The 26,274-nt window shown below is 42.8% G+C and overlaps 1 protein-coding gene across 5 annotated transcripts in view; it reads left to right on the top strand.

Moving 5' to 3' along the window:
* TFAP2B (transcription factor AP-2 beta) overlaps nt 1–25,842 on the top strand; it is a 33,442-nt gene extending 7,600 nt beyond the window's left edge. For 2 of the 5 annotated variants that reach the window (XM_064650785.1, XM_064650784.1), the window contains 5 exons: nt 3,215–3,275; nt 11,271–11,490; nt 14,049–14,167; nt 16,769–16,910; nt 18,931–24,808. In XM_064650785.1, coding sequence (XP_064506855.1) covers nt 3,215–3,275; nt 11,271–11,490; nt 14,049–14,167; nt 16,769–16,910; nt 18,931–19,231 — 843 coding nt within the window. In that variant the 3' untranslated portion in view covers nt 19,232–24,808. Of the gene's footprint in view, nt 1–3,214; nt 3,276–10,931; nt 11,007–11,270; nt 11,491–14,048; nt 14,168–16,768; nt 16,911–18,930; nt 24,809–25,721 lie in introns of those variants that run through there. The other 3 variants (XM_064650781.1, XM_064650782.1, XM_064650783.1) reach the window with 3 other exon arrangements.
* Nucleotides 25,843–26,274: the final 432 nt, after the last annotated feature.

Consider the following 26,274-nt stretch of genomic DNA (forward strand, 5'->3'; position numbering starts at 1 on the left):
GCTCGCCCGGGCTGGCTGGGCCGGGGGGGTGGGATGGGGTGGGATCGGGGTAGGATGGGGCAGGCGAAGCTGTGGACCAGCAGAGCTGGAGTCCTTGTTTTGGGGTACTGAGACAGCAGGAAATTAAACAGACCCTTTATCTCTGTAAGTTTGGTCTCAGGTTGGGGGGAGGAGGGTGTCCCAGGGAGAAACACATGAAGGAAGAGGTGTCCAACTGCAAGTCAACACAGGCAGGAGGGAAAGCATCCCAGAACTCTCTTCTACCGCTCAGCATTTTCTATTCTTGTCCCTCCACTAGTGACAGATGAAATTGGGCAGTTTTCCATCCTGATATTCAGTATGGATTTATTCTAGATTCGAGGAATCCATTCTAGCTACAGGGATTTTTATTTAGACCACATATACTTATTATCCGCCACCACTAGATGGAATTTCCAGGAAGGATTTCAAGTATTATTTGTTTAATAGTCCAGAAAGTTGAACTGATATCTAGATATAGAGTTGGATAAAGAAGTTCTCTTTGCTTTAGCTTATGCATGTCTTATCAAATATGTGCCATGAGGATGGGCTGGGCTGAGGAGGAGACAGAGAAAGAGAGTGCGTGACAGAAAGAAACAGCGGTTATTTTATAAACACCAAATCCAGGCCATGTGTGAGCCATTGTCCAGGGCTAGAATTAAGTGATTGTAACATGATAGCGCTCTGTTATTGTAAACAGGGCATATTGTATTGCTATTGCTGCCCCTTTCGAGAGGAATTTTCAATCTGCGATTTACAGCCTTCAGACAGGGAACAGAGAAGCCAAGACCTACATATTGAAAAAAAATTGCATCATCTAATAGGGACTCTGAAAAAAAAATAAAAACCCACCATTGCAACCCCAGATATTTTTTTCTCCCCATCGACTGGGCAAAAGTAGGGTTATAGTAGTAAAAGATACAATGAAGGAAATATTCAGACTCTTTGAAGGAAAATAAAGGCTGGATTTTTCAGGTTTTCTCTCAGATATGTCCATAGCTGTTGAATAATGTGATTATAGATAGTATTCAGGAAGCTCCATGCTATCAGATTATTGGAGGAGGGAAGGGAAGGGAATCTTCCCCTCCAGATTTTCCAAGTACATCTGGAAACTCATCACCTTTCCCCTCCCTGCACACACACCTCCGCTCCTCCTCCTCCTCACTCACGCTGCTACTACGTGCCAGCTAGAGACAAGGAAAGTTAAGTTGCACCAAAACACCCAAGTCTCTTATAAAGTAACCCCTGGTATCACTTTTAACTAAAGAAGTCTAGTAATTAAAAGTCTGAGTTGTTTTTCCACGTTTCCGCATGCAGTCCTAATTAAATCTTTACGATCCTCTCTGTGACTATTAACTGCCAGCATGCTGAGCGAATATCCTGTACAAAAACCCAGCAGGAGGGCGTAATTAGATAGAAAATCAGACAGGAGTCTTCTCATTAACTACAACAACTAACCCACGTTGCTGATGGAGCGAGCGGAGTGCATGCACACGCATAAAGGGTGTGCACAACCATCGACTCCAGAGATAGGGCGAGATCAGGAGGAAAGATGGAAAAAAATAAAAGGGAAGGTGGTGTTTCATGTTTACCTCCAATTCTGTGCCATCGAGGTGCGCCACGCTGCACTCCAGCAGGCTGCAGGATTTGCTCATCATCCCTCGTCGGGAGCTGCTCAGGGAAAGGAGGGAAGACTTTGTAATTTTATTTTGTGCCCTTTAGGTATGTAGCCTATTGATTATGGGAGAGAGACACAGCCATGCCCAAACACATCACATAAGGCAACCCTCTGCGTGTGTGTGTAGGTTCGTTGGAGGGTGTATTCAAGGAAAATGAAAGGAAAGCTCTCGTAGAAAATATTGTTCCGTCACGTTTTGGGGAGATGTAATTTTCTCCTAAATCATATTCCATCTGGAATGTCTCCGCTGAGCACAGAGATGGAGATAAGGGCTAGATCCGGATAAGCTCAGCCTCTCGGTGTAGCAAAGATAAAGTTAAAATAATAGTGACGAAAATCATTGCTTTGCTGTGAAGGTGTTTTCCTTATCAAGGAAAAATGTGACAACAACCCAAACATACAATAACATCGAAAACCCTAAACCCTAAATAATAACGAGAAAAATAAAATAATAAAGTCAAGAAACTCACAGGTCCCTCCTTTCTCTAGAATCGACCCTAAAATGGAACCTGTCGGAATTCTGCAGTAAATTGCTCTTATGACATCTCATCTCTTTGGGAGATGATTTTACTCTGCCGGACGCAGATTCAGCGGTAGTTTTAGTTGTTTTTTTTGGGTTTTTTTTTATATATATATATCCCACTTTCGTGTTGAGAAATGAAACGCAACATTGGCTGTGTCCTCTGTGCCCGTCTTTGTTCTCTTCCCTGCCAAAGAAGTTAATGCCGTAATAACAGGTGTGCTCCTCAGCGGGCTGAAAAGAAGGGGGAAAGTGTGAAAACACGGCTTTGAAATCGGGACCTTTTTTCCTAGGCTATCAATTTGGTGGTTCATACTTTTGATAATGTATATTCCCGCTCCTCCCTCCCCGTCCCCACTAATTCAGGACATGGAAGCAACCTCGAGAGCTGTAAATCTCTTTCTGCCCGTCCCCTGTACAATGTGGGCGTTGCGCTGCGCTCCGAAAGGCTCAGGCTTTAATTAAAAGTCCATAATGTAAACTATGATATATAAAAAGTAAATGGCCCTTGAATTATTAAGATGTAGCAGGGTTAAACAAACAAACAAAAAAACAAAAAGAAAAAGGAGGAGGGGAAGGAAAGGGGAGGGAGCATTTAAGTTGTCCTTAATCGTGTTCATTTATGTCATGCAATAGATCTTGCAGATGTTGCCAAATTGCCACATTTTCAAAGGAAGAAATATAAAGCTTTATGGAATGCAAAGAAGTCTATGTGATATCTATGTTTTATAAGATAACAAAACCACTATTGCGCCCCATATGCTTCTCACCTCTTTTTGTTTTATTAGAAGACTATATAATTTGTAAGAATTTCATTTTCTTCTCGATTTGGGGAAATAATAATAACAACAATAATAATAGTAAAAGAAAAATTCTCCCTCCCCTAGTGAATTAATATAAATGGAAATAACAGGAACTCCAGTTTGGAATGACATGATTTATGTACGCGATTCTTTAATATCCAGTCAATTTGAATAGTGATGTTTTTATATCCACAGTCAGTTGAAGATGCCAATAACAGCGGTATGAACTTATTGGACCAGTCTGTCATTAAAAAAGGTATGGATTATTCCAACGAGCTAGACAAACTTTTACTGTGTAGCAATATCTTCATGATATATTTTGACTTTGGGGCAATTAATTTCTCCGGGAAGCAGGAATACATGGCAGCAAGATGAATAGTTGATTGGATCAGCAGATAGAGTGAGGGGATAAGATATGTGAACAGAAAAGTTTATATCCCCGCCTCCCCCGTCCTTCAAAGGGTTTAGTGACACAAATGCTCTCTAATGGAGCACCCCATACTCGAATGCAGTTTCCATGGGCCCTCCTCTCCTCTTTTCCCCCCTCACCTCGAGAGTCTTCGATGGGAACACCTTGGTTTTTAATAGAGGAAGGTGGTTGATTCCCTTTGGGGCTTAAATGCATTTCACAGGCGAATAAAACGTGGAGAGAAAGAGATGCCCATGGAAAGGCAGCCCCGACCCCCTTCCCTGCTTCCTCCAAGATTCCTCCCTTCCCCCTTCCTCCAAGGTTCCCCCCTTCCCCATGCCCATTTTTTACATCTTTCTACATATGCGCCCATGATTTAGTGCAACTGCAGAATCACCCCATACTGTTAAAGGGAATGTGATATTAACAAATGTTTGCAGTCTCTTGTACAGCTGTAAGCAAAATAATTAACTAATTAAACTAATTAAATGTAATTACAATAACTCATTTTGGGCGTATTGCAGCTGCTTAATTTTTTTACATTTCTCTGACAGTCCCTGGAAGATGCTCGGCGATTAGTGTTGTGTTATGCTGATAGACATTAAACAGATCACACGCTGCAAATGGAGGGAAAGCTATCTTTAATTATCTAAGGAGTTTCTATTTCTAGATTCAATTTTAAGTACCAGAGATGAGGCTTAGAAATGCTGTCCCTTATGCTTACTATCAGCAGCACTTATCTCCAGGACCTTGTTATTTGTCAAATGCTCACAAATGGTTTAATAGCAATGATCTTGTAGGATGTAAAGCAAAATAACGCGGAGGGTGTTTGCTTAAAACGTGTTGAAGGCAGCACGAGGTCCTTCCGTGTATTTATGGTTTGTTTTGCTGTTTGCTTGGTTTTTTGTTTTTGTTTTTGTTTTTAATTTAAATCTTCATGTACGGTCTCTCACACACATGATCAAGGTCTAGTTGTTTGAGGGAGGACAGATGAAAACTTGAAGACCCTTTGGCAGCACCATTTATGACTATTGGTTGAAAAGTCGAAGGTTTTTTGGGTTTTTTGGTTGGTTGCTTGTTTGTTTGTTTGTTTATTTTTTCTTTTTTAAGAAACAGAAAGTTACCTTTAAAAAGGAAAAAAAAAGATTTCTGCTGTTTTGGTTCAGTTTGAATGTTTAATGGAGTATCTACTCAGGGTCTGTAACCTGATGGTTTCTGGTTGTATTTTTAACCTTTTTTTTTAACTCGCTCTCCTCCCCCTTCCCCACCCCCACTTGACACCTCATACATGATGTTGTCTCTTGTGTGTATTTGATTAATTGGTACTTGATTTGTGGTCGAGAGACTCCTTCCCAATGTTGTTCCGCGCTGGTTTTTAACAGAATGCACAGTTCAAAATACTCTTTTTTTTTTTTTTTTTTTTTTTTTTTTTAAACACGCACACGTCTCTGTCTCTCCCTCCTTCAGCTGACGAGGACAGCAGAGACATTCCACGTGTGTGCTCGGTGCTACAGTTAGAGAGCGAGTAGCACTAGAATGTGAATGTCAATAATTCTATGGATCAGGTATAGATTTTTATATGTGTAAGGTATATATTTAAGTGTGCTTTTTATGTGTGGGCATTGCAACGACCCCAGGTCGAGCAGCTGCCTCCTAAGGAGACCCAATCTCGTCTATATGGGATTACATGTGCCTATTTGCAGCCAGAAGAAGAGATACTCTGAGTTTACACATGATGAGCAGGAGACATATGCACTTCGGAAATTAGGTTACTAAAAAAGACCCTGAGATGTGTTTGCAACTGTTTAAAAGTCACTGCAGCAGCGTTTTCTTCCTTAGAAGTAATGCTGAGCTCTAAGAGACTTCCCAGCATAAAGGAATATTGTATTTTCTCACCCAGCGATTTTCCTGGGTGCCGAGGAAGAGAAATGGATAATAAATAGCAGGTCACACTTGTGGCAGTCAATATTTAATCGGGACGAGAGAAGGAGCAATACAGAGAGTGCTCAGTATCAATTTCGCTTTGTTCCCTGCAGTTTGTAGCTGTGAGGATGTACTTTGAAGGAAGAATAAGTTATTTAAACTCTGTGAGTCGTTATTGCAGGCAGATGGCACAGATAGATAGAGAGACAGAAAGGTATTGACTGATTTTTGTCCAGTGGAACGTTCCCGTGATACATATTTGCCAGTCGAGGATTGGAGGGGGTCTACTTCACCAAATCCTGGTTTAGTGCCTAAAATTCTTTAATTACAAAGCAGTGGGAGAAGTATGATGGAGACTTAGAGTCTAAACTTAATTATATCACCCAGACTGTGTCTGTTCATGGTCTTTCAGGCCTGCAGAGGGAATTATCTATCTATGCAAAAGCTTTGCCAAATTATTAAGGAAATTTTATAAGGATTCATACACGGCTATTGATTTATCTCACGTATCGATCCCCCACAATAGATTACACATACCCTGCCTCTTGTTATGTTTGCTATCTGAGCTTACTTGACATTTCTGAAGTAATTTAGTTAAGAGGAAATGAGTTGTTCCCAGTAGAGAGAGCAAACGAGTGGAGTGAAGGTAGCCAGCGTGATAAATGGCTCTTTCATTTGGAGATCTCCAGAGCTCGTTTAAGGCTAATTTTCTGTATTAGCCCCCTTTGAGCTATTAATGCAATAGGCAGGGACCGTGGCCCCTCGTCTCTTAGCTGCCCCATTAGAGCGAGCATTAAGCTACCAAGCCTGAACTCCACCGTGGTCGTGGTGGTGGTGGCGGGGAAATAATGAAAGGTGCTTTTTAAACTCCCCTAATCTAAACTGGCAGAGGGTGGTTAATACGATTTGAAGGGGGCTGGTCAATGAACAATCAATAAACTAATAATGAGAAGGATGCGGTACATTAACAGCCTAAAAATGCAACGAGACATTAAAAAATCATCGTTAACTCCCAGTTCCATTAAGATTTGGGTGGTGGAAGTGAGAGGGAGGGAGCCAGATAAATCATCAAGATGATAATAATGATCACCAAGAGCATTAATATCAGTTATAACTAAGCTTTCAGAGCTTACCGGTTGCACGTTTGGAGGCCTTTCCCTCGATTTCTGCTGAAATGAAGGGAAAGTTTTCCATGTGTCAGGAATAAAAGATAGACCTCCCTTGTCAAGTGCTCATCTGAAATCTGCTTGGCACCGACTGTGGTGAAAGAAGTTGTCCTCTTGCAAAATCTTTCGTGGCCCAAGTCCCGAGTTAATTTTTTGTGACTCTGGGGCACAGTCAGAGTCTTAAAATTATTCTGATGTATTTATTTACTTTCAGCTCTTTCTGACGATCGCCTGCACACTCACACCTGATTTAGCATGAAAGGCCATTTTAACTCGAACTCCTTAATTCGTGGTCTCCTTGCAAACACACTCTATTGTTCCTACTACTTTGGGGAAACATATGAAAGAAGGTGTCCTAACCTTTTGCTTTTAACTCTAAATAACACGACATGACTTTCCTCCCCACCTTATGAAGTTTAGGATAAATGATTAACTGAAAACCACTCTGGCCTCAGCTTTTCAGGTGATAGATCTGGGAATCGGAGATGGTGCTTTGCTGCCACTCAGCTTCGTGCTCATTCCTGGATTACCCACTGAACCTTAGGACCCCCTTTAATTGAATGCAAAACAATTTCGAGGGAATACGTTTCACTTTGAAATTTAGTCCCGGCTTGCAGAGGAAAGGGACTGCGGTTGGAGGAGAGGGGAGGGAGGAGAGGAGGAGACGAGGGGGACAGGAGGAAATGGGAGATGAACACACACTTTCCGTATTTGTTCATTAAAATTAAAATAAGATCCGGGTCTTTTAGATCCAGCGTGTAAGACGCTGCTCCGGACTTTTTAGACTTGGCCACTGAGTCAGATCAAATCACCAGTTACAGCAAAGTCCTGTTGTTATACTGGACAAAGAATTTTCTACTCATTTCAGGCCCAGTAGGCAGATTAAAAAAATGAAAGAATTTAACAGCTGATCAATAATTAATTTGTCCATGATGTTTGTTAGTAAGAAATATAAGAAACATTTCCTCTGATTGATTATTTGATTGATTGATTGATTGACTATCAGATTATTCACCGGGGTTATTGCAATAATATCTATAGCTTAAACCCCTATTATTCAGCTATTTTCAGGACATAAATCTATTATTTCTTTATATTTAGTGTCCATAAAATGGCTTTTATTTCCATTTCCTCTTGTGAGTTCACATTTGTGCGCATTTTCACAGGTTTTTGGCAAGCAACCCAACAGAGAACCACCATACAAAAAAAAAAAAAAAAAAAAAAAAGAAAAAAAAGAACCCTAAGACTTAATGTATGCACAGAAAATTGTAAACATGTAAAGAACTGAAAGCTTCACGCTGAGTTTCGCCATGCTCCATTTCCCCACCATTTCCTGCTGTCGTTTTAAAGCGATCTCACTCATCTAGAGATCCCGTTTGCTGGAACAGTATGCTTATAATTACTAACAAATCAAGCGGCTACTGTTGCTCTCCCGGTTTATTGATAAGCTGAAGAGAAATGGAAGGGGGAGAAATGACAAAGAGGCTGGAAGGAACCACAGGAGGAGAAAGAGGGAAAAAAAAGGAGGGAGAAAAAAAGAAGGAGGGAGGAAAGAGAGATAAAGGGATGGAAAAAGAGAAAGGAGAGGAGAAAAGAGAGACAAAGGAGATAAAGAAAGAAATATAAAGCAAGGGAGAAGGCAGGGATTTTAAAAGGGGGAATTATGTATTTGTGAGTGCTCACATACACACAGCAAATAGAGTTTGGGAGTGAAAGAAAATCGAAGAGTTTCTGCTGGGGATAACAAGAACTAAATGGGATGAAGTGAAAGCAGGAGTGGTGGGGACTCTGCGTGGATACGTGTGTATTATTCTGTTTTACTCCAGCAGTTGTGGCAATCCCCAACCAACTGGGAAAGTTGACATCGGCTAAAAATACACCCTGCATTAGGGTTTATTTACATCCACGCAGGGATTTGACACATGCAGCCGCACACACGGATCTCTTCACCCACAAAACCTCCACGTTCCATTATCTCTGCTGCTGTCTGGGCTATATCTGAAAAGCTCTAGCCATGATAAACATATAGATATGATATAGATAGAGATAATTCATTCCATGGCAAACACTTTTTTGAGGCAGCATTAGGTAATTTACAGAAGATACAGAGCCTAGATAGAATACATCTCTCTGAAGCTATGAAATTGCAATAGATATGCTTACACCGCCTGGTAAGCCTCAAAATGGGTTCAGAGTTATCAGGCTCCAGCTGGTGGGTATGTTCCTACGGTCCTTTTCAGGGAAACAGTGGTAGGAGGAAAAGCTGAGCAGCTCCCAGCATAGCAGGGAAGGGAGCCAGCTTGCTTCCCAAAAAGCAATTTGCAAGGGAAAAAAAAATACCGAGCACGTGAAAATCCATATTTCAAAGGTTAACTAATGTAATGAGTGCTCCGAAAGGCCAAAGCGAGTGGGCTGAGGTGCATTTAAGCATTGCACGGGTCCTTCTCTCTTTAGTGAGTTTGGACTAAGATCAGATGTTCGTGGAATTGCTGCCTCTTGTTTAATTTCTCAGTTCACTGGACAGTGACCTGATAAACTGGTCACTAAATATAGCCACGGTAAAGGTGTACTCGAACCACTGAGCCCGTGAGTTTGACCCAAGAAAAAAATGCCAGTCATGAAGATCTGTCTGGTGGCACTGTTTTAATCTAACTTTTTTTTTTTAGTTTATATTTTTTTTAACTTGATACTTCACTCAAATAGACTATCGTACATGAAATAAGTGATATATTTATGTATAATGGGGGAAATACATATGGTTTTTTGCTCTGCTGTACTACCTCTGATACACAAAAAAGCCTTCCTATATAGAATCAATGGTAAAAAAAAAATCCTATTAATAGCAATGAAAGCAAGAGCGGGCCTCTAACTCTTTTATAACTGTTTCTGAGCTGTTCTCAAACTATTTGAAACCGCCTTTATGAGCTGCATAAAGTGCCTAAGTAAAAATAATAGAGAAATAGGAATCCATTTCACTTTCTGATTCCCTGAAGTCAAGCCACTCAAAATAATTTGTTTATACTGGAGACTATATACAAGGCATAAGAAGCAATATGTATATCTAAAATCGACATGCCTTTTGGTTTTTAGCTGTTATAGAGCTTTTATTGTGGGGGTCTGGTCTGGCAGTAGGAAATGATCTGTAATAAAAACAGTGAAACACGGTTGTGTCTATTCCATACACTGAGGTTATAAAATTGGCAATTGCCCAGTAGTTAGCACTTGGTAATATATTAGGATACCCGATCTTATTGTTTAGCAGCTCCAGACGACTTAAATATCCGCTCAACCCTAATGGTTTGATTCTCCAGATATGTTGCAAATAAACAGGGCTTTTATGACTTAACTGACATGTATTATAAGTACCTAAATAGCTGGCATATGTGCATAATAGAACCCTATTATTTGCCGAATTGGTTTTGCAATTGATTGAGTGGAAACGGGAGATTGTGAAGTAGTATCTGCTCGAAGAGGGTGTGTAATCAATTAGTCTTCTCCTCTGAAACATGCCCGCTGGACTGCCAGGGCTCTGCCACCAGCAAACCCCCCAGTTTTGGAATATATTTTCTATAAGGAAACGTGTGTTGCCGTGAATCCAAGAGGAAGCAGCAGTAGCAGCTGTCAGGTCTTATTAACTCCTGCATAAAACATACCTTAAGTACGGTTTGTTATCAATTACTTGCAGAAATGAAACAACTGGGAAAATGCAGTGAGGCTCCCTATAAATTAAAGTGATTGGGTGATTGATTAGAGCACCTGCTGTAAATCATAACAGTTACACACAATTATGAGAGAGCTATTTAAGTTCATTTGTAAACAAAACTCATGTCACGGGGGAATTGCTCTCCGTTTTAGTTTAGCCAATTTTTTTGTTTATTTCTGAGTGTGTCTGGTTGCTATTATAGGAATTTGTTCATTATAATCCCCTTGGTTACTCTTAAAATAACCTCACTGGTTTCTCAGAAAAAAGAAATATTTCGTTTTATCTTAGGCAGAGCAACACGGTTTTATTTTATTTAGCTTCACTTTATCGTCCTCTTTTTATTTTTCCCTATAACTACCTTTAAATATGTGTTACAGTAACTAAAACAGCTTTATTTAGGGGCGGGAGAGTTCCCAGTAATTCACGGACAGCACAATATGATCAGAGTGGAGAACACCATGGTAGGACCAGATATTTTTTTTCCTGGTGTTCATTTTTCTAAAGGAAAAGACTCATTTTATTTCATAAACCAGACTTAATAAAAACACAAAGCAATAACAGAGCTGTCTTCTCGTTGCTGTATCCTCCAGCCTTTATACTTATTTAAGACAGCAACTCCCTTCGTGTGCTGCATTTATTCCTGGCTCAGCTTAGCAGTAATGGAAACATTAGCCAAAAAAAAGTAAATTTTCCTCTTTTTTTCCCCTCCAGAAAGGCGCTGTCCGTTGTACAAAAGGCATCGGGGGGCTCTGGGTGAGACACAGGCTCAAACCCGAAAGTTGCCAGGTGCTTGCCAATATGTATTTTATTTCCCAATGATTAAACCCTGCATAGAGGCTGTACTGTACCACCCTTCTCTCCATCCATCATTCATGGAGCAGTTTCCTAGAGGTTGGGGGAGCAGCACCCTTTAGGTTGCTGGAGGTAGCCAGAGTTTCAAAATTCCCTTTCATTTTGCTGTTCTGTGCATGTCAGAGAGACTGTGGTTATCCCGTGCTCCTTCGTGGCGTGATGATTTCTCTCTCCCCTCCTCCCCTTTTCTTTCTCCAGTTCCGGTTCCTCCAAAATCTGTTACTTCTTTGATGATGAATAAAGATGGCTTCCTGGGTGGAATTTCAGTCAACACCGGAGAGGTGTTTTGCTCTGTCCCCGGCCGCTTGTCTTTGCTTAGTTCAACTTCAAAGTACAAAGTAACTGTGGGAGAAGTTCAGAGGCGACTTTCCCCTCCAGAGTGTCTGAACGCATCCCTCCTAGGAGGAGTCCTTAGAAGGTAAGAGGCATGAAGATGACCATGTGGGGGGCTCCCTGCACACACCAGAAACACTTGGTCAAGAGTAAAAATGATTGCAAATATGCATTGACCTTATTGTTATAGCCTGTGTGTGTAACTTTATGGATAAAGTGAAGATAATCAGTGTTCAGACATTGAGATGAATGTATGGACAGCAGAGAAAGATTTGGCCCTGTTTGCTCACAAATGAAGGAACTGAGACAAGGAAGATTTTTGCTTTTGTATATGAACAGAATTTCTATCTTTTCTCCTACTCACACTTCTCTCTTAGAAAGTGGGCAATATAAAATGCCACACTGGATGTGATTCAGGGTGAACTGGAGGTTTTTGAAGACTTGATGGACTAGGGATTTCCTGGATAAATCCATGAGGCTTTCTCTGTATGGCAATAGCAGTCAGACAATTATGTCAGTTATGAGACCTGTTGTCACACAAGACATTATTGAGATTGGCAGGGAACTAATAGGCAGGGTAAGGTAGAGAAGTACCTGAGTAAAGAAAAGTCATCAACAGGTAGCTCTGAAAATCAGAAACTTAGTGCTTCATGCAGAGAAAGTTGCTGGAGGAATCACTCGCAGTTTGACTCGAGGCCTTTGCTGTTTAATATTTGTGCAAATCACCACTAAAATCCTGGTGGATTTTGCTGAAGACCTCAAAATATTTGGCAATATTGGTGCTGAGGAAAATGGGGAGATCTTGTTGCCACTCGATCATATCAAGTGGGAGATTGTGGTTTTATCTAAAAGAAACAAGAGTTTAAGCTCTGAGGTGATTAACTGGAAATACTAAGAGGGGGAAAGGCTTTTTTCTTCTTGGCAGGGACTGAGGGACTATGAATTGTCAGTATGACTTGGCTGTAAGAAAGGTGAGCCAAAGCTCTGTCTCCATTCAGAACAGCGAAGAAGTCATGAGGTACCAGCATGAGGTACCAGTTCACCCACTCAGACTGACAGGAGATAAGACTTCATTTTTTATGGGAGAGGTGGACACCAGACTGGTAAGAAAAGTAGGACTTTTAGACAGGAACAGACTTTAGACAGGAACAAATTCATATAAATTGACAGTGAATAAATTTCAGATCATGTTTAAAAGTTGCTAATCTTAGAGGAGAAAATATCTTGACAACTCCTGTAGCCACGGTTGGGATGTGATGAGTCTAAGGTGGTTTAAAATGCAGTTTATGTTTGGGGTTCCCCCCTTACCACCCCCTGATGTCGTCGGAGTCTCTGGCTCCATGTCTGGAGATGAGAGGGAAAATTCTGCTCCGTGCAGTCACCCAAACACACACACGAGAATCAGGTTCTTCTAAAATAGATGCAGTTCCACGTGAATGTCTGTAATCATTGTTCAGCTGCAAGCTTTGCCAGTGAGAGCAGCAGAGACTTTTACTTACAGATGCTAAACCTTCCTGCTCCTTCTGCGCAACCACAAATGGAGCAGGGAGACCATCTGAGAGATACCCTGTAGAAAATACAATTATCAAGGTAAAGAAACATTATTATTGAACTTCAGTGGATTTCTGGAGGTGGCCCAAGCCGTAATCATTGGCTGCTGTTGACTTCAGTTCCTATCTCGAATCTAAATTTTAGACAAGCTTTTGGTTCAGAGCAGACGAAATATAAAAAGCTGCTCTCTTGCAGTTCTGCCATCCAGTCCGATTTACTTTGATATAAAATAGTGAGATGCCAGTCTGGCTTCTCTGTAGTTTTTGATTTCCTTTCGCTAAGTGTGACTGCTAATTCTTAAACAAATTTTAAGTAAAGAACTTAGAGATAGTTGGGACAGACTCTGCTGTTAGGTGCCAAAACTCTCCCGGACTTCGCAGGCGGCAAGATTTCATCCCTGAGGCTTTACATATGTATGGGCGTTCGAACAATAGCTCTGAATTTCCCACCCATAGCTCACTCATCCTTTTATTGCCCTTATCAGTAACCTCCGACAGATACTCAAATCTTTCCCCAGGCAATCTATTCCCTCTATATAACGCCCCCTGCCTCAGGTGAGCTCTTCCTCTCAGCATCGCCTTCCCGCACAAGAACACACTCACGCGCTCGCGAAATGGTTTAATAAATATTTTCCTCCTCTTCTATTTATCCACAGGCGCACACATTCTCCCTTTGAGCTTTTCCGATTTTTTTTTTTTATTCTCTCTTCCCGTTCTGTCTCTTTAAGGGAAAAAAACCAGGTGATTGAATCTTCCTCTACCTTTCTGCCCATCCCTTTCCTCTATCGTAATGCAAGTTGGCGTCATACAACAGGAACCCATTTGTTCTCTAGATCGGGACCTTTCCGTTAATTATTGCTGTTTGGCATTATTTGATTTCCCTGGATAAAACAGGGAGAAAAGTGGGTTCATCCCCACCTCTACCCTTGGGAGAAATTAGGCAAATCTCAGCAAAGCCGAGCAGAAATCAACACCCCCAAAGTCCTTGACGTCGAGTGAAAACCCTCCCAGGCTCCGCTGACTGCACAGACTAAACGTTTCTTCCAGGAACACCGCGGGGTTAATCACGATGTTAATTTCTTTGCAATTCTAGAGCCAAATCGAAAAACGGGGGGAGATCTTTGCGAGAAAGGCTAGAAAAAATCGGTTTGAATTTACCAGCCGGCAGGCGTAAGGCCGCAAATGTCACTTTACTCACCTCCCTGGTGGAAGGTAAGCCGAGGATCGCAGCTCCCTTCACACCCCTGCCTGCTCTGAACTCCTGTCTGACATTTTACCAACCAAAAAACCCTCAAAACAAAAAGAAAGAAACACCACCAACTTTGGGGATCAGGTGGGAAAACCTTGCAGAGGTGAAACTCAGGGCGGGCTAGGAGAAACACCGGCACGATGAAGGATCCCATTCCCAAAACTGAAGTCACTGGCTGGAGGATCATTGATCCTTCTTGGTGGCAAGAATGAAGGAGTGTGTCTATGCGTGTGCGTGTGTGTGTACCTGTATGTGTATGTGTATTTCTGCAGGGCAGTCCCATTCCTTGTTGTTATTCATTTCCAGCCTATGCCCTCCGACTCCACATCTACTCCATCCTCTCGCTAATTCGCTCCTCCCGAGCTGATTTATAGCCGCTACAAGATGCTCAATAGGGAAAAATAATACAATTCTTTTTTTTTCTGTAAGAAATCAGAGCAATTTAAGACTCGCAAAGCTCGGTTTCGCTTAAGGTGACTGGAGCTGAACAAAGAGACCAGCTATTTCCGAGGAAGGAGAGAGGGAAGGGGAAACTGAAGTTTCAACTCATTTCAAGTCAGCTAATGGCATTTTGGTGGCCTTTGATTTGTTGTTACTGTACCGAGAAGGAAAATTTAGAGTCACTAATAAGTTTAGGATATGTGCGTGTTTATGCTAAGAGAAGTTGGACCTTCTCCAAAAAAAACCTATCCGGAACAGTATGGATGCAATTATAAATTCTATGTATCTGCACTACACATACACACTGAGAGGCGTATAAATAATCCACTTATCTCTCCTGCATGTAAGCGTGCATAAATATTTGTGCTAGATACTAACTTTTCAACTCTTTGGATTGAGTTATGGGAGCGATAAGACCTTTTACCGCGTGCAGAGCTGAAGGAAGGCTCGCAAAAACACTGAGCCTGAGAGGCAGGAGCTCCTCCTGGTACCCGCGTGGAGGTGATGCCGAGCAAGGCACAGTGTAGGTTACGGATACAGGATATAGGGTCTCGCTGTAGGAAATGTGAAGCATTTCGGGGGTGACAAGTTCCCTTTGGCGCTCGGGTTAGCGCAGCTTCGCCCCCGCTGTGTGTGTGAACCCCCAGTTCACAGCCCCTCTCCGAGGCTGCTGTGAGGTTCAGAAGCTGGTGGGGTTATGTAGTGACGCTGAGCTCTATGTCAAATGCGCAGCAAGGTGTACACGCCTGTGCTCTCCCCTGATTCCCTCACAAATCAACAGTTTACCTTCAGGGAGATCCCTCCCTTTGGAAAAAGCTGCACCTGATGGAGTTTGATTTTTTTCCTTTTTTTTTTTCCCCCTGCCACCAGCCAGGCTTTTGCTGCTCCTGTATCGCCAGGAGCAGGAATGGTCCGGTCAGTCCCCGCCTCTGTTGCCCTAACGCTGCCCGGGAGGACTCTTCCCGGCGCGGGGATCCCACCTCCAGGCTCTCCCGGGTGCTCTCGCCTTCATTAACCGGTTTGATCATTAGCGAGAAGCATTGAGAAGCAGGAGATGACGTTAAAAAGCAACTCCTGATAGTTAAAAATAATGTGGTCCTGGAGTTATTAGACATACCTGTTTTACGTGTTGGAAATCTACCCCCTCGTCCCTCAGGCGATGCTTTAAAGGGTTTAATGCTTTATTCTAGAGGGGCTGAGCTATAATCTGGTGGAATCCCCCTAGAGTCTGAGGGGTTTTTTTCCCCTCCTCTTTTCCTCCTTTCTGCAGCTACTGTCTTCTTGTGGCATGAAGTACACCAGTAGGAGTTGGATGACACAAACCTCTGGAGGCAAGAAACCTGAAACCAGGCAGGCAGGAAAAATGACAATTAGAATTAGAGTTAGAATAATAATTATTATTTTTTCACAGAAAAAGTTCCCATTAGTTGTTATCTTTCCACCGGGCAGAGAGGAGTTCCTGTTACATGATGGTCAGTTAAAAATGCAGATTATTAAATTGCCATCGGGCTAAATACAGTTATCTCCATAATTTTATAAATGTGGCACTAACTGCGATAATGATGCAAGTACTCTGTGTGGATAAAGTGTGTATATAATGTCCCACAAAGAATTATCATTATATTCACAATATATCCACATCTGTGAAGTTTTGGACAATGATCTGATGTGTTGAAATAGGAATAGTTTCTCTGCTCTTAAGAGGAGTTTGAATTCTTTAGTCTTTCAGGATTCTCTAGGTTTCCCTTGTGGTTTTTTGGTTACTTTTGTTTTTGGCCCTGCTAATTTTAAAGTTTTTTTCTGTGTGTGAGTGGTGTATATGTTTTCCCCTGTGTTCTGCACAACCATTGTAGCAAAAACAAATCTCATCAGCTCAAAATCTGTCCCATCAACTTCTGTCCCCAAATTAGGACTTGTGGAGGGAAAACACATACTTGGAGCCTGTCCCTAAGGTGGAAGGGATGCTATGAAGCCTGTCCCTAAGGTGGAAGGGATATTATTAGCTTTCCAAACACGGCCCGAAGGAGCTGGTGTCTCCCAGGGGAGCGGTGGGCAGGTCGGAGCCAGCCCAGCCCGGGGCCGGCGGTGCTCGGAGGTGTTAATCCCCCTCTCGTTCCCTTCAGGTGAGGCCGTTCATTTAGCTCGGGATTTTGGGTACATCTGTGAAACGGAGTTCCCAGCCAAAGCTGTTTCTGAATACCTGAACAGACAGCACACGGACCCCAGCGACCTCCACTCCAGGAAAAACATGCTGCTTGCTACAAAGTGAGTGTGAAGTTAAATACCCCCCTTCTGCCCTTCCCCTCCTTAAACCCTTCCTCTGAGCTCGCTGATAGGAGAAAGCAGACGGAGTTTCCAGTGGCCCCGAGGGGAAGAAGGATGCTCCTATAGCCCCACGGACCTCTGCATCCCCTTGCAGTGGGAATCCTGTCAGCAGACTCTGCCCCTAGAGAGGTTGTAGGCGACTGTTCCCTATCTATTGTGCATCATTTCCAAGCCACTCCCAGTTAAAGGAAAGGGGGGAAAAAAACCCCTCTATATTTTGCTTCCACAGCATGTCTGTCTGTCCCTCCTGCTGCTCACACGCACCTGTCTGTCTGCTACCAAATTGCAATGGCTTTTCCGTGTGATTTAATTAAAAAAAATATATTTATAAAAAAAAGAGGAAAAAAGGAGAAAAAATGGAAGAACAACACCGTGTACTGCTAATGATTCTTGGTTTGGCCCCTCCAAGCCATCTCTCTCCCTAGGGACTTCCTCGGTGGATGTGCTGTATGTGATGATTTACACTTGGCTGTGCCTCCCAGGCAACTCACTGGAGGCTTCATGGTTTACTCGAGTCCTCAGCAGTGGGTGCTGAGTGTTCACACATCTTCATCTATCTGGAAAAAGAAAAAGAGGGAAAAAAAGAAAGAAAAATACCAGCCCAAACAGTTCTCATTTATTTCATGCTCTGGGACGTGCCTTGCCTCCGATGACAGTGTAATTTAAAGAAATATATGGAGGGTCGAAAAATCATTTGCTCAAATTTGTCCAGATGTTTTTTAGACGTGATTGGAATTTGATTGCCCTTTCCGCAGGGTCAGAAGATATTAATGTCCCAGAACTTTAATTGCTCGCAGACCCTGCTTTGCTCTTTGAAGATGTAAAATGTTGGACTCATTACTGTTTGTTCTCCAAATTCAAAGTTTCCTCTCTTGCACTTTCTTAATGGATAATACACATAGAAGTAGACCTTTTTCTTTCCCCACCCTCTGAAACCTTTAACCCACTGGGAATTTCAGAGAATTTCAGAGGATGAGAGCTGAATGTCTTTTTTAAAGGGTTTCTTTTTTCCTTTTTTTTTTTTTTTTCCTCTTTTAAATTCTGGCCTTTTTTTCCCCCCCTCCAGTCCCTGGGTAGGCATTTGTCTTAAAAAGCCCCTATTCCTTTGGGAACCCTTAAAGAAACTCTTCCTTTGGGAACCCCACCAGCCCCCAGGATTTCTACATTGCCCAGGCACTTGTTGACTTGAAGGTCTTGTGGACCAGAGCAAAGCAAAAGTGTGTGTGTGTGTGAATTCATTAGAAAAGTCGAATCTGATTTTTCAAGGGTGCAGGCAAACAAACATGAGCCAGATGTCGACTCTGATGTGTTCATTGGGGTGTCACCCCCCCCAAAATAAAATTAGAAGTGCTCACTTTGTTCCTCATGCCATGAATAAGCAATCATGGAGTCCCACAGTCCTGGTTTTTCTCAGTGAGGTGGCCCAGCTTCAGCAGTGTCAGGGGAGGCTCCGTTTTGGCCCTTCCCTGCACCAGGTGCCAGTGCAGCCAGCAGCTCTCAGTGCATGGTTGTGCTTTCCTTTGGGAACACCACTGGTGGGAGCTGCTTTGAGCCAGTCAGGCCTTCAGGAGGATGGGTGGTTGGCAGACCCAAGACACATGTCCCTTTCCTCCTGGTTGTTTCTAGAGCCACCAAGCAGAGTTGGGTTTTCACAGCTCTTTGGGAAAATCCTTGTGGCTGCTGGAGAGATTTTTATGTCCAGATCTGGTGTTATCCTGCAAATGCAAAAACCTTTCCCCTGAAGAACATAATTCTGAGCTGCTGGCTCACCATAGCTGGTCCTCAAACAGTTTTGGGAAAGGAAGGCAACAGAAAGGTCCCATCTTGTGTCTTGGGATCAGCTTTGGCCTGACCCTGCCCCTTCCTTCAGCCTTGGTTGTCGCAGAGAATGGTTGGACGAGCCTAACGACCACTTTTCTCTCTCTCCCTTCCTCTCTTTGGCTTTCTCTCTTCCCTGCAGGCAACTTTGTAAAGAATTCACAGATCTCTTGGCCCAGGACAGGACGCCCATTGGGAACAGCCGGCCCACCCCTATTTTGGAACCGGGCATTCAGAGCTGCTTGACTCACTTCAGCCTCATCACTCATGGCTTTGGGGCCCCCGCAATCTGCGCTGCCCTCACGGCCCTCCAAAACTACCTGACTGAAGCTCTCAAAGGCATGGACAAGATGTTCTTGAACAACAACACTGCTAACAGGCACACATCTGGCGAAGGACCAGGTAGTAAAACTGGAGACAAGGAAGAGAAACACAGAAAATGAGAGAGAAAGAGAGAGAGAGAGAGAGAGAGAGAGAGAGAGAGGAAAAAAAATTAGAGAGAAAGAAAGAAAAAAGAAAAAAATAAATAAGAGGAGAAAAGAGAGAGAGAATCTTTTAAAACAAAACCTTCTTAATTTTAGCTTTAAAAATACTGGATTGGCTTTGGAAGAATTCTATTAGGTAGGACAAAATAATAATAATAAAATAAAAACAATAATAAAGAAAGACAATAATTTAAGATCAGAGGAGCACAATGGCGCAAGAACAGTGGTTCAGAGTCTCTTGCCAGGAACGTGTGAAGACAACCACCAGGATTTTTTTCCCACTTCTGTTCTTTCACATTTTTTAAATAATGATTTGGGGGGGGAGGGGAATATAATAATAATTAATAATAATAATAAAAGAAAGAAATGAATAACTTATTGGAAGAAATCGCAGAAACCTTTTTGGTGTCAGTGCTTTGATTTCTTGAGCTGCACAGTCTGTCTTGCTTTTATTTTTTTTTTTACTTTATTCTTTTTTTTTTTTGTTTTCAACAATGTCCTGTCTCCACCTTGACTAAAATGATCTTCCAGAGTGTTCCTTTCTGAGCAACCCCATCATTCCCCCCAACTCTTCCCATCTCATCTCACCACCCTGGTTCTGTCTAGACTAGGAAAGGAGGGGAGGTGAGCGCACAGACCCCTCAGCAAGCCATCAACCAGCTGCTTTCATGGCAGCATCTTAACTTCAGGTGCCACCAGAAGGGGAGTTTCGAGTCACTGTAGCTCAGCTGAATTAGCCAACTCTATTTTTTAAGAACTGCTTTGTTTTTCCTGGTCTAGACAGACTCTCTGTTTAGATGACCAGAGTTTACAGGCGTGTCTGGGTGTGTGTGTGCCTCTGTGTGTGCATCTGTGGATGTGCACACACACCTCCTCAGGGGGTGTGTGAATGCTGTGTATGTTTGTGTATATATATGTATATATGTGGATATATACATATATATATATATATATATAAAATATGTGTGTAGAGCCGCACATATTAATGCATGCAAACATACCTTTGTAATTTAGTACTTGTCCTTGATGGTAAAATGCTTTGTCTATAAATGGGTTGCAAAATCTGGAAGTAAGGTCTGGTAAAATGTCAGCACTATCTGATTTCTTAATTTTCTGAGATCTCCTCTTTTTCTCTAGGGAGTTTTATATTCCTAACTATGCCAATGTTTCAGTCCTTAATTTCCTTGATTAGTGTGTGTGAGAGATATCTTCCCCCATTTTTAAAGAACTGTTAACAACAACAAAAGATGAGTGATATGAGTATGTAATTCTTTCTCAGGAGTATGCACTATTTTATTTTCTTCTGTTTCCTAAAGCTTTGCCCGCTTGGCTTATGAGCTTCTTCAAAGAGGACTAGAGATCCCTACACAATATATCAGGTACAGAGAAAAAAAATCCACAATTCTGATATTCTGATACTTTTTATTTTTTTGCTTTTTTTTTGCTTTTTCAAATCAAAGCCAGTTGTTACTGAATTCTGTAGGTGCACTTCTTTAAAGAAGCTCAAAGGGAATAATTTGAATGAGATAAAAATATAAGTTGAAATCGAGGTGTACTGTTGCAAAGAAAATAAGAGCTGTATTGAATGTTACCACACTTGCTTGGCACTAGGGTTTTGTACCCAGGGAGGAAAGGGTTGCCATGTGAGCTGGCTCCTCGTGATGGGAGCGGGGAGGGTTTGCCAGGGAATATCCTGATTTCTGAGCTCAGTTTGAGGAAATCTGTTTCTCTTAGAAAGCTTTTAAAAAAAAATGTCTTGTGACTCTTTGCGTTTGAACAAGTCGGTGTGGTAAGGGGGGAAAAAAACTTCTTAATTCCAATGTTTTTTCTTGGTGGTTTGGTGTCTGACAGGATGTCTTATGCATATGATTTGGGCTGATGAGGGTGGAGGGGAATTCTTATTTCTTTCCTCTCTTTTTTTTTTTAATTTTTTTTTAACATACATTTCTTTGTCTTCTCTGGTAAAAATAACTCTGAAGTGTAAGGATGTGAATTTCTGTTTGGATTCCGCTGTCTTGGGTACTTGCATGTGTTTCTCAGTGGGGTAGGGTTCGTGCACTAACACATCTTTTTGCTTATGTCAGAACAGTTACTGGGTGTGGGTAAAACCTCCTGGAGTCACTGGCAAAACTCCAGTGGGGTCAGGCCTCCCCCCAGGATCCCTGTTAAAGCTGCAGGACTCAATCCCACCACCCCAAGCAGGCCCACCTGAACTCAAAACGAGAGAGAGAGAGAGAGAAATAAAAGAGAAGCCTTAGCCTTGCTTTAATTTCTAGATACCTTCCAAAGTGGATGGTGGGGGAGAAACAATTCAGCAATACTCTCAACATCCCTCAACAGAATTTTCTTAAAACATAAAGCAAACAATCCTCTTGTCATCCTTATTGTCCTTAGCTCCCTGAGACACGGTTACACTTGAGGGCTTGCCCTGCTTTTCATATCTTTGTGCAGCAAGGTCTCAGCTCTTGTTCTCTATTTGTGATTTGGGCATGTGTGTGGCAACAGAAACCCAGGAATCAACCAGCTCCAAGGAGCACTGACCCCTGTGGAGCTGCTCCTCGCTCACGGACCTTTGGTTCTTCTGGGGCAGAGTGCTATAGGGGATCTCCTGTGAGAAAATGGGGGAACTGAGGCTGGTAGCCTTCTCCATGGGCTGTTGGGATGAGTTGCAGGTATCCTTAGACCCTGGCATGTCCCTGCCAGTGGGTTTGGTTGTGGCAGGGATCGGCACAGCCCTGAGGATGTCACCAGAGGAGGTGTGGTAGTCAATCCTCATGGATCCCTCACCAGCAGGCTGGGGACTCCCAGACTGAAAAGCAATCTCCAGGCAGCTCCCAGTCCTCCAAAACCTATCCCTTGCCAACCACCTCCACTTTCATCAGACCTCTAGGGAAGGGCAATCCAGACTCCAGTGCAGGGCATGTCCCAGCAGTGATGTGTGGGACAGGGCGAGGGTATGTGTGTGTATCTGGGGAGGAACAAATGGCACCACCCCAAAGCACATCTTCCTTCTCTACCTGATGAGAATATTCTGTTTATTGAAGCAGAGCACAAAGTGCTGGATGTTGCTTTGTCTGCCTTCTGCAAACAGGATTTTTTGGGTCCAGGCCTCCAAAATCACCCAGTGGGGCTTTTGGGTGTGGGGAGCCCCCAGGTTGGCTCTCAGTCTTCCACCTCCCCAGCTGCACACACAGGCCCATGGGGACCTGCTCCCTGCCACCCCAGAGCTTCCAGCTGAAAGCTCTGAGGGAATGTTGGGGTGGTCTTCCCTTGTCTTTGGGAGCAATATTGGGAATGCTCCTTTTAACTGCAGAAGGCAGTTATCCCACCACCACTGTGAGTCAATGAGGAGAGGGAACCTTTGGAACTTCTTGGGGAAAGACCTACTTGCACATGTGAGGGCCTCATCCTGCTGCTATTGAAATCTCCCCTAGGCACAGGTTTGATCACCTGGATCAGGACCTAAACGCTGAGCAGGTTGAGGGAAGAGTTTCAATCTGTCTCTTGTGCCTTCTACCTGGAAGAGACAGACTGCACGTGTCAGGCTGTGCATCACTCAGGCAAAATAAAGCCAAATTCCCATTGATTGCAGTGGGATGTCCCCTATTTGCTCCGCAAAGTATGGAGACAAAATCCACGAGGTTTGCGACTGAAATGCAAACAGGGAGAAAACATGACATAGAAGCACATATCTCTGTTTTCCCTCTAGCTTAGTGCTGCTTCCAGAGGGAAATATCCATTGCTTGGTGGCCCCTATCAGTGCTGAGAGAGATGTCCCCCCCAAACTAAACTCAGCCTCCCTCTGGAAGGCATTTTCCTGCTCCCCTCCACTTTCCCAGCCCGACTACTTGTGTTGGCGGGGCACCTCAGACGTTTATCTGATAATTGAGTTATTAAAAGATTTGGTTTCCTCGGGATCATAAATCAATAAACAGGAGGATTAACACGGCAGCTTTGCTTTGTAACTCAAGGGAAAAGTTTGAGGAGAGACCGTGAAAAGTTTGTTTTCAAACCAAACAGGTGGGTTGCTGTAAATTTTATTTCATTCTTAGTCTCGTTTTTTTTTTTTTTAATAACTATTCTCTATTTGCCGTTGGAAAGATCTTTGTTTTTGTACGCTCCCTGACCTTTTCTTTTTTTTCCTGGTTGTTATTCATACAAGACGTGAAGGAAACAAGAAGCCAATTTTATGGGAATCCTTTTACAACCCGATGATTTCTTTAAAATCGGGTCGTGTCTTGTCCCACCTAATAGAAATTCTCTGTGAGAAGCTGTTTAAAGTCCCTTTGCATCCCAGACCAACCTCTCCCCAAATCCCCAAATTTGCATTTGGGGCCGGGAAGGAGGGGGGGAAGGATGGTTTTAAGACCTTCAGCTGTGCCCAAAGGGCTTATTCCCTTTCCCTGCTCATCTCTTTCTGACCGGTTTATCATACAGACCTGTCCGGCTCTATTTTAATGCGTTTCTCGGAGAATTTGGTGCTTGTTTCATCTGCCGTAAGCGTTACCAGATCGATCCGGCCAACCTCCCCCTCCCCTCCGGCTTCCCTGTGTGAGAGACCGTAGGCTTTTTACAAATAGTATATTTTCTTATACAAAGGGAAAAAAAAAATAAGAAAACATCCCCAAACACACTGGCAAACGCCTGAACATTGAGAGAGAGACGAAACACTGTGTGCCAGCGAGATATAAAGGAAAAAAAAAAAAAGCCCCAACAAATGCAAAGCTCTGAAAAAGCAAATGAGAAACTGGAAAGATGAAAGAAAAAATAGTAAATTCTCCTTTTATGCCCCAAACGATCCTTTTCACCTCCTCTTCTTGAAAAATCTGACCATGCAGTGAGAAATATCAGTTTATCGACTCTTCCTGAGAAGAAATGCGGAGAGGCATTCAGTATTGAGTTTGTATATATTTATTTATGCTTAATTTAACGGGAATGTGTAAATATGGCGAGCAAGTAGTTTTTGGGTTATTTATCTGTGACTCTATACCTCTGTGAATGGGTGGGGGAATTTAAAAACAAAAAGTATATTAAAAAAACAAACAAAAAAGAAAGAAAAAATAAAACCAACAAAAAAAAAATATCCCGCTTGACTAGATAGTATCCTATCTGAATCTTTTCTGTTCTTTATAGACAAGCTGTTATGGTAATGGGTAGAAATTGGTTTCTTGTCCAGTGATGACCTGATTTACATAAATAATAAGAATAAGAATAAAAAAAAAAGAGATTGTTGTGTTTTGTTGTATTTTCCTCTTCAGTTTTTTTGAATGTTGGTGCTGCTTTGATTCTGCAGACGGATTTACTTATAACGCCAAGAAGTCTTTATTTTCCCATTCTAGGCTTTGGGGAAATTCAGGATATGTCTCTACATTAAAAAAAAAAAAAAAAAAAGACAAAAAAAAAGACAATAAATATTGCTTCTCAGAAATGTTGGTATTTTATTTCTGTCTGACTCAAAAGTGTTCATATTTTTTCCCACTCTTACCTCCTCATTCTAAGCAGACCTGTAATAAACCTCATGTCATGTTAACGTGAGCTTTCGTTTCATTTTGCTTTTACCAGCTGAATTAGGAGTAAATCTTTTTCATTCTAAAGTATAAGCCATTAAAAGAAAATGTTATGTAAGCCTGAAATATCAGCAAACTTTTTTTGACCCCACTGTTGTGTTACTGTTATTGTACATTTCATTTCTGTATACCTGGATGTGTGTGTATATATATGTATATTTATATATACTCTTATATAGAGATCGGGATATGTTCGTATTCACAATGCGGGATTATTTTCTACCTTTGGGTCTCCACCTGCAGCACCAGCAATTAACAAAAGAAAATATTCCAGCGAAAACTCCTTTCTCCACCTTCCCCCCTCCCTTCTCCTCCGTTCCCAAATCGCCTTTATTTAGGTTTGTAATCGCCGCGGAGCTGAGGGGAGAATCGGATCCCCAGGGCGAACCCGGAGCCACTCCGCAGTGACTCGGGGTTTACCCTGAGGTTGGGGGAAGGAGGAGGGGGAGCAGATTAAGGCCTCAGGATTTTTTTAATTAATTGTTTTTTACTGGTATTATAGACAACACTTTTTTTTTTTTTTTTCCTGGAAAGGACTGTCGATTTTAACCCTGCGCACAGTCACCCTGAAAACAAACACATGCGTGTGCTCAAACAGGGAGCCCTGAGGGTGGAAAACCGGTTTAAAGCCTCGCTTTTACTGCGGCGAACTATTTCAGTTAAATACCCGCTCCGAAGGCTCGTCTGGGTTGAGGTTTATCTGTTGTTTTTTAAGAGAGCGGTGGTTGGAGAGGGCAGACAGAGGTGCAGGAGCCCTAACAGGCGGTGGATCGGTTTTTGCAATTTAATATTTCTCTAGGAGGGGATGGAGGAATAGCAAGAAAATAAATCCAGCCCCACCTCCATCTCCCAAACTACCTCCCTTCTCCCTCTCCTTCCAGCTTGGACTACAGGAGCCGGCTCAGCTGATCGCCCAAGGTGTCCAAAATAAATCATCATCTTCATCATAATAAAAAAACCTAAACCAAACAACACTGCAAACGACGACCCCAAAGTGTGTTCTATGGGAAAGCTTTCGAGGCTCGGCTGCCTCGGCTTCCGCCAGGCTTGGACTCAGCCGTGACCTACTTTCTCTCCGTGGTGTGATGGCAAAAACGCCCGGAGCAAGTTTGTGGGGCCCGGGATGGAGGAGGCGGGTGGGTGGGTGGATGGGGGGACGGGAGCAGCAGTGCCCGGGGTCCCAGAAGCGGGAAAACGAGGTGGGGGAGCAGCAGAACTGCGAGAAAAGAGCAGAGGGAATCCTTCCTCCCACGCCTTTTTCTTTCCTCCTTTTCACTGGGGCTTTGCAGGGCGGGGAGTGGGGGAACCCCAAACCTCCTCTCCTCAGCACCTCTGACCCAGCTGCGGGCAGGTGTGGGGCGAGGATGCCGGTGGGCTGGGAACAGCAGCGGCGCTGGAGCTGATTCCCCAAAGCCAGGCGGTATGCCGTGCTTT

The sequence above is a fragment of the Pseudopipra pipra genome, chromosome 3 (genome assembly GCF_036250125.1).
Source record: "Pseudopipra pipra isolate bDixPip1 chromosome 3, bDixPip1.hap1, whole genome shotgun sequence".
NCBI classification, from domain to species: Eukaryota; Metazoa; Chordata; class Aves; order Passeriformes; family Pipridae; genus Pseudopipra; species Pseudopipra pipra.